Source organism: Amblyomma maculatum, chromosome 3 (genome assembly GCF_055883805.1).
Source record: "Amblyomma maculatum isolate TAMU_Amacu chromosome 3, ASM5588380v1, whole genome shotgun sequence".
Classification (NCBI taxonomy): Eukaryota; Metazoa; Arthropoda; class Arachnida; order Ixodida; family Ixodidae; genus Amblyomma; species Amblyomma maculatum.
In genome coordinates, this window is record NC_139346.1 from 204461282 (window position 1) to 204476593 (window position 15312).

The window sequence follows — 15312 nt, forward strand, 5'->3', positions numbered from 1 at the left end:
ATAGATGGCATTGGGTGTGCTCACGTGGGTGGCATCGGTGGCATGCTGCCCAAAGCACCTAGCGGCGGTTTACTGCACGTCTGCTTGTCAACAAAAGTACGCGTGCCAATGAGGGATTGGGTTTGAACTGTGAATAGCTGAACTAAATGCCTCGCAGCGCCAAACTCGCCACATCTGAAGCGCTACATGAAGTGAAACCTCTTTGCATACAGCTTTTGAAGGACCAGTCGAAGGAAAATGTGACTATTCTCCGACGCGCCATCGAACAACTGTCTGACGAAGCCTGTCAGGAGCTCCACCAATATCTTCTCCTGCCTCTAGTGTTGGTACTGAAAAAAGAAAACAAGTAAGCGTTGTTAGGTACTGATCTACGTCGCATTATGCTGGCCATGACGTTAAAAAAGCGACAGTGAAGCTCGAGATCAACAGTGCGTGAATTAGTGACGAAAAAACTTAGTCACTATAGTCACTATCGATAGTCACTATCGAATTATCATTTCATTTCATTTATTAATACTGTCAGCCACCATAAGGGGCTGTAACAGGAGTGGAAAATACAAAACGAAAAAATGAGCAATATAGAACACGATGAAAATCAATAGTCAATCAAAAATGGTCTCTGAATATCGATAGTTATCGATTGTACAAAATCAACCTCGCAAACTCTCTGGAGCATAAACTGCTTCGTATGGAAGTGTTAGTAATTATGGCAGGACTATTCGTTGTAGCAGTTCACGCGCTCACCGCCGCGGTGGATCGTCGCTTGAGGAGGAAAGTAAAAGACGTCGGTGTGCTGTGCGATGTCAGTGCACATTAAAGATGCCCAGGTGGTCCACATTGTCCCGTAACCCTCCACTACAGACCCTCGTTCTCTCTTTCTTTCACTCCCACCTTCTTCTCTTCCCTTAGGATGCTGCTCAGGCGTCTACCGAGAAGTGTGATAGATACTGTGGCTTTCCTTTCCCATAATTCAGTCTTCATTTACATTTTTTGTTTTTTACGTATCACCGAGCTCTGCAGGGCAGAGCAGACCTGTAAGCATCAGAAGATATAATGTTCATTGAGAATGTTGTAAAGGTAACTGCAACCATTCGTAGAGGCCACAAAGTTAGTAGACAATACATTACTGTTTCTTAGTAGTCTGTGCTATTGCTCGAGAGTTGGAAGAGCGCATAGAACCTGTGTTAAAAACCGCAGTCGGTAAATGAGTGTTTCAAGAGTACAATTCTTCCTTACGTAAAAGAATGGATGGAATGGATGCTTGTGAAGAAAGACAGTTAACATCCTTTGCAACTCGACTAGACCTACGACTAAAGGAACGAAAATTTTCAATCGGAACAAACGCAGACCTCTCCAGTGCTTGTTTTGTCGGTGAACTATCAGTGATTGTTAGAAATCCTGATTAGTCTGGCACTTGAACCATCTAGTTCAGCTGCAGAACTGTAGTTTCAAACAATACTGCGGCACGAAACTGCTGTAAATAATTATGCACTTGTTGGTCTAGTGATATTGTCAAAGCATCCGCGATAGCTGATTATCAGCAATACTTAGTTCAGGTAGTTTATGAAGAATTTTTTGAGCAAATGAAATAAATTATTTAATTTCGCACCTAGAAATTCCAGAATGTGTTTACCAACATAGTTATAATCAAAAGTATTTATTGCCATAGTAATATCGTCGGTTATACTACCATAGTGATACAATCAGTAGTGCTTTCAACAGTTTTATTGATAGTTTTGTTATGCTGTAAACAGTTTAAAAAAAAGTGTCTTTACTATCGATAGTCAGTTTGCTCATAGGTCTGCATTATTAGCGCTACCGCTAGAGATCCTATTCACCGATTTTGCCAGTGTGTTTGCTATAGGAATCAAACCCACCATGACAGCCTCCATTCACCAATTTCTTTTATTTCAATCTGTTTGTCATGTGTCTATCGATGGTCAGTTTACCCGTAGCTCTGCATCACTAGCATTAACACCAGAGCCTCTATTTACCGATTTCGCCAGTGCCTGTCTGAAACCAGGCCAATTAGAGTAGCATTTTTGAGATGGCAATCAAACCCACCATGGCAATTTTGCTGATTTCCATTAGCCCGTTTCAAGCAGTCGGCAAGTGCCGGCAAGTTAGGAAAGAGGTCTGAGATGGGAATCTGACCCACCGGGACCCTTGTATCCCAAGTCAGAAATGCTACTCCTAGGCATGGCTTTGGTGGGTATGGAGGCTAAGATCAAATACTCAGTCATGCTTCCCACTACAACTGTCATTATAGGTTAGTGCTGCATTACCACTGCCAGGCGATGATTGGCAGGTGACATCGCTAGGTACTGATTGGTTGGCGGTTTGTGTGATGTCATGAGACCGCATATCGTGGCCGATATGGCAGGAGCTGCCAACTTGGGCATCACTTTTGAGATAGGAATCTAACCCACTGGGGCTGTTCAATCCCGAGTCTGACTCACTACAGGCATGTTGATACGGCTTGGCTAAAGCGGGGCTTTATATCTGTCGGATGGTCTTTGACCTGATGTGGTTGATTACAACTGCATGTAAATGGTATATGCGAGCCAAAACGGAAACTGAAGGGAAAAACCAAAATGATAGTGCGCCTAATTCATGTGTGGTTTAACAGTGATAAATCGATCTTTTTTTGTGTGTGTTTTGCTTGTTGCTGCTGAGAGTTTGTTTGTGTGTTTGCTTTCATTTTACCTTGCAGCCTTGCTTCTCTGTTTTCCAGACATGAAGCACTGGTTATTGAGACAATTGCAAGCATTCGCTTTGTTTTGGAAAAGACATGCGTGAACGACGAAAAACTCTTTTCTGACATTTTTCTTCAGTTGCTGATTGTAGTTACTACTCTTAGTGACTGTTTGCAAGGTATTTCTCCTAATAATATGTTTCTACCTGCATTTCCTTTCTCTAAATAAGTGTCGTACAGACTTATGGAAATTTTGTGCTATTCTAGTTTCATCCACAAGCGAAGAGTTGAAGCTCGAAGTCTGTAGTGCATTGAAAACTCTCATCGAAAATGCGCATCCATGGTATGCCGTGTTTCTGTTATTTATTTTTGCAAATTTTTGTATGAAACCAATGATTGTAAAGAGCTCCCTCCTAACTTGATGGCCTTTCTTCAGTGTACTTTTACAGTTTTACGATATTGGCTTCCGCTTGCGGCTTAGCCATGGTGTCACTATACTCATTCAGCTCGCTGAAAAAGAGCGAAACAGACAACTCCAAGTTGCTTCCATGGAATGCTTAGCTGCACTTGCCTGCAACAACGTCAGTGGTATGTGAACTTTATATCAGCCACAAACATCTTTGAGCTCACTGTTGCTTTAGTGAATCCTCCATTGTGATTTGATGTTCCAAAATCTTTCCTTTACTGCTCACTGAAGTCACTGTGTATTTAGCTTTTTATCATTTGATTGGGTTGCGCTTTTACATGAAGCACATTATTTTTTTTAGGGGAATGCAAATATTTAAAATTTTCAAAGAGCAAATCGAATGCCCTCTTGTTCGATTGTTCAAATGAATCAGGTAGTGTACGTTCAGAGTTATTTCAAATGAATTATATATGTTCAACATTTAAAATAATTAACGTGAGGTTTGAATGATGTGTTCTATACTTTTCTATGACTGTTCTGAAAACGGCCCACACTGATGTGTTCTACTATCCTGCCACGTTCAGCATGCGCAGAATGGGCTTAGTTGTGCTGCATGTTTTGATCATGTGGAGCTGTTTATAATTGATCACGCATGTCCTTTAAGGCATGCAAGGCTCATGTGAGTTGAGCAAGCCCGTTCTTGATGCTTGATCTCGTAGGCCATGGCTCATACATAGTTTTCTCTCATCTCATGTGCTAAAGCACAGTTTTAGCTTTCTTACCATCTGTAGCAAAAGAAAATTTTTCTTTCAAGGAGACTGCCAGCAACGGAAATATTTCACATCAGTTCTAAACAAAAGTTTATCTCTCTCTCTTTGCTTATAACTTGACAGTCATAGAGATAATGTACCAACTTTGTGTTATGAACAGGACAAGCTCTCGGGCTAGTTAGTGCTGATCCATTGTGGTTGACAGCGCTTGGACTCATGGACAGAGCACAGAAAACAAAATTCGGCGTCTGTGTCATCGTTTCTGTTTTCTGCGCTCTGTCCTTGTGTCCAAGTGCTGTCAACCACAATGCTTCATGTTATGACCCCTTTATGGAGGTTAGAGCTGCATCTTTTAACCCTTTGAGGGCCACACCCAAGTTTACTTCAGTGAGCTTCTGTGCACATCCTTTGCAGCACCCGAGCAGATGTATGCATGCTGCACTTTACAATCACTCCATACAACTTTCAAGTTTTATTGGGTTAAAAAAACTCAGACTTCACCCACCATCTGTTGAGCATTTGTTAAAAGTCAAGTTTACGGATACATTATATATGAAGGGCAGGTGCCCTCTTTTCTTGCTGCCATAGTTTGTGGCAATCATTTCTTTTATCTCTTTTTGAAGAAGGACAGATTAGCATATTTTTTATATTCTGAATAATTTTAGTATGACAGCTCTTTTAGCTTAGCCCAAAAGAAGGCTTCTTTTGGGTTGCCGATGCTGCAGACAACATAGGTACTAAATTAGTTCTGATAAGCCATGCAAGTGCGTCATCCAAAGTGGTATTAAAACCTGTAGAGGGTTATTGCTGTGTGCCAAATTTCAGCACAAATAAATGATTGGTTTAGCCAATAGGAGCATTTTACAGTGCCTGTTTAGTGTTGCAAGAGTTATTGTGTTGCTGTCTGAACACACAGTGCCTGTAATTATGCCTTCCTAAGTCTAATTAAGCTTTACTAGGCTTGGCTGAGCCTAATAGGCCTAACTAAGTTTATGTGTTACAATGTGCTTTTGCACATAAAACTTGTGCTTAGCTTATAGCTAACCCTCTTATAGAATGTTTGTAGCATTTTTGCTTTTTGGATGCTTTTTCAGCAAGTTTGCAGAACAAGATTTTTCTTTGTACCATGTATAAAGTTGAACTTCTGAATGTATTCGAAGGACTGTCTAAATAGCTGCATTAATTTTAGTATACATTATAGCAGAATCCTTTAAATGTTTTTCCAAAACCCTTCAGAGTCTCCTTTTCATACCACACTCCTGAAGAGTTGACACCAAAGAAATAAATTGACACATATGCAAGCATTTTTTATTTTTTGTTCAGAATAAGGAAATAGATTCTGTGCCATTTTTGTATATTCAGAAATTTTTAATATCATTTCTTATTTTGATGTCCATGCTTTTTCAACATTTTGTAAAATTTTTGTTCAAAGCCTTACACTGCAGTATTTTTTTATGTTGTATTTAGAGTTTAAGAAAATATTATTCACCTGTATGAAAGGGCATTTAAATAGGTATGCATTCGGTATATGTTATACCACGGTCGTTCAAATAGTACATTTATGGAGAACATTTTTGAGGACTTTCATGGTCCTGAAATAGGGAACTGGCTCGTAAATTTATTTTGGCTTAAAATGCAAACTTTCATTCATCAATACAAATCTAAACGGTTTCTTTGCCTTTTCCATTCCTTCTTTTGTTAGGCTTTTTGCTCTATAAGTAGCAAGCAATCTCACAGTTTTGTTCCACATAGAGTGCCACAGTATGCAGATAGCAGCATATTCTGGTTTTATTTTACACTGAACTGAAAGTAGCATTAGCGAGCGTTTTATTGGTAGGGTGCCACCACTTTATCCCTCTACTGTAATGCCTATATCACCAGGTGCAGGTAAAAAAATAATTTGATCATAATGTGACACCAGTCAGCAATTTAGCCTGCAAGACGTTAATATTTTTATTGACTGGTGATGCTAGAGTTGATAGATAGTCGCTATTATGCTGTTTAAAATATGCCATTTTTTTTCCCCATATTCATTTTATCACCAGACATTCTGTTTCTATTTCAGATGTCTTCAAGAGTGAAATTTTATTCCAAAAAGTTGGAGGTGCATTCGCAGGCTTTTTCCCAGGCATATCTCTTGCACTCACTCGGGTGATACTCGGTGCTGAAAACAAGAGTCAGGTGATGTTATATCCTTACTGCATGTTAGTGCATTGCCTAATTAGTTGTAAGTATAAATTTTATTGGTTTTATTTTCAGAATGTAACTGTCCATGCTTTGAAAACATGGGGCCATATTACTCACCTGGTTCTCGGGGATGCATACTTGGAGGCTACTAGTCCAGTTGATGAAGTCACAAAACTCAGTGAGAAGAGTCCTCGTAAGTTGCACTCTGGTTTAATGTAATTTATTTCACAGGCCCTAGTTGGCACTCACTGGGCAGATTCAATATTCATACATATGGTGTACATCACGACATTAGCCCAGTGCAGGGTTGACTCCACTGGAGGGGAAGCACAGCTAGCCAAAGTGCTTGCCTGAAGTGCGTACAGGTTCCAACAGAATTTTTCAGAGCACGGGAGCCACAAAAATGCGGAATTTTCTCACTTCCTTTAGCTGTGGCCTCACATTGCAGATTCACTGCACGAGTTGATCAGGAAAATGCCTAGCAGATCTTTCAGTTCTTGGCTGTATGTTCATACTGCCAAGAAATTGATCTCTTTCATTTCTCCCATGTTCTTAACACTCCTGTGGATGCCTATGGTAGCTGGTTTGGTCTGATATATAATGTTTTACATCCCAGACAACTCAGCCTATGAGGGACGCAGGAGTGGAGGGCTGTGGAAATATTGACCACTTGGGGCCCTTTAATGTACTGTGACATCGTATATAGTACATGGGGACCTTGCCTTTCACCTTCATCGAAAAGCGGCTGCCGTGGCCGGTGCTGTACAATGTCATTGTACTAGATGGAGCATTGCACTGAAATGCCCTTTGTGAGCTGCCAATGTGGACACATTCCAACTTGTTTTTAGGAAACAGGTAGCAAGCTTTATCTCCATGTTAGCGGATTCACAGTCAAGATGTATTCATGTGACAAGAAAATTAAGAAGGTTTAACTCTTCTAAATTGAGATGTAGAGCGAGAGCTCTGTTTGGCTTGGTTACACTTGTTGTTTAGCTTCCATATCAAAGATCAAGGTCATAATAGGTTTTCAGTCATTAAACTCATGGTGTCTGAAGTGGGGCATGGAAATAAATTACCAAAAATCTACTTACATGCATGTAGCAAGGAAGCAGAATGTTATACCGTTTCAATATAATATCGACGAAAATTCTTTAGATGAGGTAAAGTGTTTTAGATACTTGGGAGTGACACTAACACATCATCTGTATTGGTGCACCCATATTAAAAATATCTATTTGAAAGCCTATCAGAAGCTTTATTTCCTGTGGAGGAAGTTGCCGAATGCGACTAGAGAAATTAAATTGATTGCGTACAAGCCATTCGTGCGGCCAATCATAGAGTACGCAAGTGTAGTGTGGAGTCCACATCAAAAGGGTTTAGAACGAAAACTGGAAAGATTGCAAAGGATTTCGGCACGTTTTTTATTACATTTATTTATTTATTACAAGTTCCTGCAGCGCCCGAAGGCATTATTGCAGGGGGAGAGATGACAAGTAATCTTGCTGGGAACGCCAGTGATAAAATACATAAAAATGAAGAAAATAACAGGACACAAGTGATAATGCGGATTGAAAAACATGCATCTAAAGGGGGCAACTGCGCGACGAACAAAGTGATGAAAACATTCAAAAAACAAAGTAATGAAGGAAACACACGCAAGAGAACTGGGCGCCACGTCACACATCCGATAAAAAAGCCCGAAATAAATTTTCAGTGCAACACTCAGTGATGCCAGCTGGCAGCCGGTTCCACTCATTGATCGTCAGTGGAAAAAACGAGGTTTTATACACATCTGTCCGGCATTTTATTTCGCGGATCTTCCACTGATGATCAAGTCGTCTAGACAAAAAGTGAGGTTGAAGCAGGTACTGGTCTTTGTCAATGCTGAACTTTCCAAAATAAATGCGATACATGATCTGCAGTCTGAAATGTTTTCTGCGGTGAGCTAAAGATTCCCAACCAAGATGATGTTTAATAGACGTGACACTAGATGAAAAATTATAATTATTAGACACAAATCTGGCAGCATTATTTTGGACGCGTTCGAGCATGTCTGATAAGTAAATAAACTGGGGATCCCATACAGGGCATGCATATTCAAGAATTGGCCTTATGTAAGTGAAATACAGGAGCTGCTTGACATTTGACTGCGCTTTGCTGAAATTACGCTTTAAAAGATTAAACATTCTGCAGGCTTTCGATGTAATATGCTCAACTTGTCTCGTCCACGTAAGGTTAGAGGTGAAATATACGCCGAGATACTTATATTCAGAAACTTTTTGCAGGGGAACATTATTTATTGAGTAGCAGGTCGGTAGAGGGGAACGCTTACGAGTGAACGAGACAAGCTTGCATTTTGAAATGTTCAAAGACATTTGCCATTTTGAGTACCAGTGCTGGATAAAATTTAAGTCTCGCTGAAGTTTTAATGCGTCAGAAGAACTTTCCACAGCATGATAAAGCACACAGTCGTCAGCATATAGCCGAACTTGGCAGGTGAGGTCAAGAACAATATCATTAATAAAAACGAGAAAAAGAAGGGGTCCAAGGACAGACCCCTGGGGCACACCTGAGGAGACGTTTACGGAATCGGAGTTACAACCGTTAATTACAACACGCTGCATGCGGTCCTGGAGATATGTTCTCAATACCGGCGCTCTGACTCAGTCACAGAAATGCTAAAACAGTGTCAGTTAGAATCACTAGAAATGAGAAGAACAAAGCAGGAATTGAAACTTTTTTTTCTGATAATGAATGATAAAGTAAAAGTTAATAAACAACACTATGTTACACGTCCTCTGAAGCGTTGCCCACGAAAAAATCACAGTAAGGTATTGCAACCTATTATTGCACGTACTGATGTATATCGCTACTCCTTTTTTCCCGATGCAGTAGAAATCTGGAACCAACTGCCAAGCGAAGTTGTGGACCAAACAGAAGTAGAAAAATTTGAGATAGGTGTTAACACATTCTTGGAGCATTACAGTGCAAATCTATAATTCTGTTGTATAGAGTGTATTTTACCGAAGAGAATTCTATTTTATGTGTTTCCCTCCCTGTAATGACCCTCATATAGAGGGTTAACAGTATGAATAAATAAAAATAAATAAATATCTGGCTTCAAGGTCAAAATGTCCCGCCCAATGGCCTTAGCGAAATTTGGTGTAATAGATCTCTCGCTCTAAAATGTATCTGCTGGCTGTTGTCAGACTATAAAGACTACACCGTATTCAGTCTCATAATGAGTTCACTTTCTTTCAAGACACATTTACGTCAATATGAGGCAAGGTTCTTTAATTGGGAAAAAACAATTTTGACAGATCTTTTTGTGAGAATCAAAATTTCGTATGATACATCCATCAGCTTGTTCAAACATCTGCCTTTCTGTAATCAACAAACGCACATTGTCAGCCTTGTTTGTGTTGCTGGTGTTTAACATCGCTGGCCTCGGGAAGTGTTTGCTGTTATCACGGTGTGATACGACAATTTTTGAAATAGTTGATGACGCCTGCCAATCATGGCAAGATATAATAAATATACTGAATGCTGGCCATGGTAATTAAAATGAGTTTAAAGAAACTTGCTGGGCGGTTATGAGTGTGTAATGTGAATGCTTAAGCATTACCTGCAGTTTTAGAGAGGTTAGGCATTTTTGCCCTCAATCTCAAGCTCACCATATCGATTAGAGGTCTAAAGTTTCTGTCCTCTTCGTAGCATTTCATTATTAAGGTTGTTGTACTATTTTTTATTTTTTTTTTTTTGCTAAATTACTACACTCCACAATGCAGTGGTCGCTGGCTTTCCAAGCACACTACGCTTTTTTATGCTTCAAATGCCCATCACGTTTTTTTTTTATGTGTGTGTGCAGCTGAGCAAGTGCCCATCATATTCAGAAACGAAGAGTGGGCAAAGTCAACTGCTGAGAAACTGACCATTCTTGTAGACAAGGTGATGCCTATTCTTCCGCAATGTGGAGAGAGGGTGAAGTTGGCAACTTTGGATTGGGCACGTACTCTTCTTCTGCAGTGCAGCAGGTGAGTGAGATCAAACAAAGACATACTGTATATTAGGCCCATTAAGTGTGGCACACAGCAGGCAAAACCAACTATGTCTCTGCGTGATAAGTGTAGCTACATTTTGCTGCCAGAAAGCTCCCTTTGGAACAGAGCTGTGTGTAAAATTTCCTAATAAAACTACCACACTTTGTTGACACCTGCAAAAATGTTGGTGGAGAAAGATGTCAGAGTTTTGCTTCACTTGTTGTGAAATGCCACCAAAAAGAATGTCCTTTGAAGCAGGTGACATCTTTTCAAACATACTAGCAAAAGGCTTTTGGAGTAAAATTAATATAAACAGCTTAAAAGCACTGGCAGGGTGCTGGCAATGAATTTAAGACTTTTCAAAGTGTTTGAGCATGATAGATTGAAGAGTTGAGATGTCTTTGCACTTATTGCGCATGGAGCCTGCATCTCCTGCTCTTGGCGTTTTTGGTTCATCTCTCTCCCTTCTGATGCATTGAATTCGACCCGAACTCCTTATTTTTGTGCAGTCATTGATAACAAACACCCTTACCATGCGAGAACATTTTCTTGGGGTCATTAACTTGATATACTTTGGGTAATTGAGTAGCTTAGTTTGATTCAGGCTGGCAATAATGCCATTCTTCAGGAAGTCTCGAAGCTCGAGTATCCTTGAATCTGTTTGCATGCAAGGTCTTCCATCTTATTAAGCCTAATTTTATAGATCCATAAATGACTGATAGTACAGCGAGAACAGAATTTTGTACATAAATGAAATTTTTTTTCTGCACTTGTGATAGCATTTGACCTTCTGTCAGTGCCTTCCAGCATCAGAAGTGGTAAGATTTTCACATATACTACTCTGGTCACTACTCACTAGCATTACCACTGCAGCCTCTTATTCTCTGTGGCGGAAAATTTCAAACTTCGTTAGTTATTACAGTAAATCCTGTATTCCACATGGCACATATTGCACACAAAATAACTATTTTATTTTTTAAACATGCCTCACTTACTCTAAATGTTCTTTCGAGAGCAAGGATGGTTTATACTATACATTATTCATTAACACATTGCTTTTGCGGTGCCTTTTGGCACTGTCTTCAAACAGGAGGTCGAACAGCTAACTCAAGTGCCCCTTGATAAAGACTAGTAACTTTCTTGCCTATCTAGACACAAGGTGGTGTTTGAAAGTAGTGTGAAAATGAAATCCAGCCGAAGCATGAATGGCATGCACCATGACACAACAGTATGTTTTTTAGAATCGAAGATGGCTGGTGTATTTTAGTGGCAGGCAGTTCTCGGTGTCTTTCTCACTGAATAATGATGCCTGCTTGATGCAGTACCTGATATGTTCTGAATGGTCTCTTCGATGATGTGAAATCCCTCACTTGCTCTAGTGATCGTCTCTACAAGTGAGATAGTCTTGCATTCTTTTGTCACTCAGTTTTATTCCAGGATGCCCCACAAAGCTCTCCAGGTGTTGTGCTGGAATAATAACAATGTTTTTACCACTGCTATGAATACTTTTATTCTCTGTGAAAGGCACTAGTGTCATAACCCCACAAATGGGTGTGAAGGCCTATATGAATTGTTCTCTGTTCTGAGGTGTCGGCCACAGGCAAAAAGCTAAGAGCATCTTGAAACTTCATTGCCAGAGCTGCTGTGTATGATATGCTCGCTTGCCCAAGCAGAAGAGGGAGGCAAGTATAATAGGAATATAGTTTGGACCATCAAGTTCACTATGCTTCCACTATTAGCTCTAACGTCCCTACTGATGTCCACAACAAAAATATAATATAAAGTTATGTGACTGCTAACACACAATTTCATAATAAATGCTAAAATCTGCATTTTTTTTTTTCACAGTATCTTGACAAATAAGGAGTCCTAGACATCACCATATCTATACATTTTTTTTTTTTTTTTGCATATTGTTCATATATTACTCTTGAGGAGAGCATCACACAGCTGCTCATACCATAATAGCTTGAAATAAATGGAATATTAAAGCTTTTTTTCTTTTTTTTTTCTTTTTCTTTTTTTCATTTTAGAACCATGATCTCTGCAGTGGATATATAAGGACCTGATACAGAGAAATGCGGCCACGAGTTATATTTCCTAGTTTAATTTTAATTCAAGAGCATTTCACTGATGTATTTTTATCAGTGTTTTCCAGTTAAAACTAGAAAGGTGTAAGTGTAGTTGTTACCTGCCTCAGCATGTACACTCTTTTTTTTTTTAAAGTGTAACCTTTACAGCTTTATCTGGTTCATCTAGCTGCAGAAAAATTTTGATGTTAACTTCTCATTGAGGGTTCATATTGGCATAATAAATTTTAATGGACATTCTGTTATATATTTCCTGTTCATTTGGTTAGTCTATCTGCACAAGTTCTAGAAAATTCTCGCCATTTCTACAGAACAATAGTTGAACATATTTTCACATATTTACTTCACATGTTCTTTTGCATTTTTAAGTCAAATACATAAAAGTTGTGGAGATGTAATTATTTTGTAAAGTTTATATGTAGAAAAAAAATTGATGTTTGTCTATATTGTTTTGCATATTGCTTTGTTTGTCTCCGTTAATATTTACTGTCATGCTTTAGTCTGTGTTTTCTGTGCTGAATTGATGTGTACTTTCTTTTCTATAGATCACTAGAAATATTAACTCCCTCGATCCTTCAAGCAGTGCTATCACTGTGTGCCGATGACAGCGAGAGAGTGTCTAGGCAAGGCCACTTGGTGCTTGACGAGGTTGGAAACCAAATGCTAGTTTTGGACTCATTGTCCTTGATTGAGATTCTTGAAGAGGACTTCCACAAAACTTTGAGCAGGTTCCCACGACTGTTGCGCATGGGCAGTAAGTTCAGCTAATGTCTATTTCCTGGTGTCTTCTCATGTGATTCATGTGCAGTATGTTATGCCTTGGCAGTAGTTCCTGATTCTTGTATACCTTTGTAGTGAAGGAATGTGCACGTGACAGGTGCACTTTTTAAGTAGTACTTATGAAATAAACTAGTAGCTAGTAACCATTATCTCGTTTAATTCCATTTTTACAGAATACTTGCAGCATTCTTAAGGAGTAATTAAGCAGCATAACTTGCCAATTCTGTATTGAGGTTTGTAGTTTAATGCCTAAAGGTTGTAATAACTGTAAATAAAGAATATTTATTTATCCATCATACTAGAGGAAACGCTGTCCCACATTATGGTAAGTTGGTTAATGTTTGGTTATCAGAATAGAAAAAAAATAACACTCGTACCACATTGTGTATACATACCATTGTTATTTAAGTGGAACCTCAAAAAATTGCTCTTAAATATACGTTTTAAGCATGCATCTGATGATGGTTTTTATGCTTACTGAAATTTCATTTCATTTCATTTCATTTATTAATACTGTCAGCCACCATAAGGGGCTGTAACAGGAGTGGAAAATACAAAACGAGAAATGAGCAATATAGAACACGATGAAAATCAATAGTCAATCAAAAATTGTCTCTGAATGCACACACAAACAAAACGAAAATAAATTACACAGAAATCGGAACAACAGCCATCCTACACAACAGCAATAGAACCTCATCACCCTGTGGTAGTGCCATAGATGAAATTTTCTAAATGGCGTACAAATTCAGATAATGATAATGATCGAACAGCAGAATCTGGAAGAGAGTTCCAGTCCTTACAAGTTTGCGGGAAATAACTAAACTTGAAGCAATTATTTTTTATAGCCGGCAATGGAATGAACCTACTCTGACGATGCCTTGATGTCTCATTAGTTTTGATCTCAAAGTAGTCTGATTTATTAATTTTTAGATAATTATTGATAATGAGGTAAAGAGTTTTTAGTCTTTCATACCTGGTTCTGCTTTCTAACATTGGTAGTTGGGCTTGTTGGCAGAGGTCTGTTGAAGAATGGTTACGGCAATTTTTATCTTATTTCAGGTGAAAGTGAAAAGCTAACTTTGGTCAAGTTGCTTTGCGGCTATCTAAAAGTTTTTCGTGAGTAAAATTTGACGTTCGAACTTTTATCGAGTACAGTTCAGTGCTGACTTTATGTGCATGATGGTGGCATAACTGCTTTTCTGATGCAGGGGCCAAAATTTCCAAGATTCTTATGTCAACAGCTGTCTCCCAGAAGCTGTTGGGTGTACTTTTCCTGCTGACCGAGCTTGAAACTAGAGATATGAAGATTTTTACCGAGCAAGCAGCCCCTTTGGGTATGCTATCATTCCTATATGTAAATTCATTTTTCTTATGCTCATGTTCTCACTGTATAGGTCACATGTAGTGTTCGGACTTCCTGGTTGGTATTCTTTTAAAAATCTGATGGACTTTTGTCCGCATTTATCTCATAATGCAGATTTCAGTTTCTTTCTGCTAACATTTTTTTCCACGAAAAAATTACTGTATATACTTTCTTTAATTATTTATGTGGAACCTCTGTGAACTCACGTATAGCTTATCTGAGCTTGTTTGCTAGCGAGAAGAGTCGATAAACCGAAAGAAAAATAAGAATGATTGAACCGAAGTACACAAATGGAAACAACATTTTGTTTTCATAAACTGAGCTGCATTCAAACTCAAACAAGCAAGAAAAATAAATGAAAGCAACAGTCAGAGGAACGTTCATGTACAATTGTCTCACCTAAGGCAGGCCTTTCTGCTTATAGTCTCCTTTATGTTGGAACAACATTGGCTGAAAGGGAATGTAAAACACTGCTCACTGCTTCATTCCCATAACAGACCTTGAAAAGAGCAAATACTTCTCCAGAGAAATGCCTCAGACAGGAAAGAAAGAAAAAGTGACTGCAGCTGAGGCCGAGCGCTGGACATAGTGTGTGTGATCACTTAGTCCGCATGATGAGAGCAGAGATGTAAGTGCTGCTGGCCTGTCTCGGAAGCAATTTTTAGACATACTTGTGTGTGGTTTTACCTGAGTGGTAGCTGGTTATTGTTATACAAATTTTCACAATGGCCTTGAAAGCTCTGAAAGAAACCTCTATAGCCAAGTAACGTCTCTGGCAAAGTGATGGCAGATTGCAAGGCAAAGGCGCTGCACGCTTGTGGACTAAGCCTCACATTTTGATAGAGCCACTTTTTTGACACTTAGTGCAGGTCTAAAGCAGTGGAGAAATTTCTCAAACTTCCAGCTGCACTAAATCCAGCAATTAAGTTGCCTCACTGCACTCCTGGCTTTCACAAATGGTTTAAACCTGTCTCTTGG

The 15312-nt window shown here is 39.1% G+C and overlaps 1 protein-coding gene across 3 annotated transcripts in view; it reads left to right on the forward strand.

Moving 5' to 3' along the window:
* Positions 1 to 24: 24 nt before the first annotated feature.
* The window catches only part of Tti1 (Telo2 interacting protein 1), a 34062-nt gene continuing 18774 nt past the window's right edge, over positions 25 to 15312 (forward strand). For 2 of the 3 annotated variants that reach the window (XM_084599324.1, XM_084599325.1), the window contains exons 1-10: positions 25 to 346; positions 2714 to 2874; positions 2963 to 3038; positions 3132 to 3283; positions 5937 to 6052; positions 6131 to 6251; positions 9927 to 10092; positions 12734 to 12942; positions 14031 to 14087; positions 14180 to 14305. In XM_084599324.1, coding sequence (XP_084455450.1) covers positions 147 to 346; positions 2714 to 2874; positions 2963 to 3038; positions 3132 to 3283; positions 5937 to 6052; positions 6131 to 6251; positions 9927 to 10092; positions 12734 to 12942; positions 14031 to 14087; positions 14180 to 14305 — 1384 coding nt within the window. In that variant the 5' untranslated portion in view covers positions 25 to 146. The remainder of the gene's footprint in view (positions 347 to 2713; positions 2875 to 2962; positions 3039 to 3131; positions 3284 to 5936; positions 6053 to 6130; positions 6252 to 9926; positions 10093 to 12733; positions 12943 to 14030; positions 14088 to 14179; positions 14306 to 15312) is intronic. The other variant, XM_084599326.1, reaches the window with a different exon arrangement.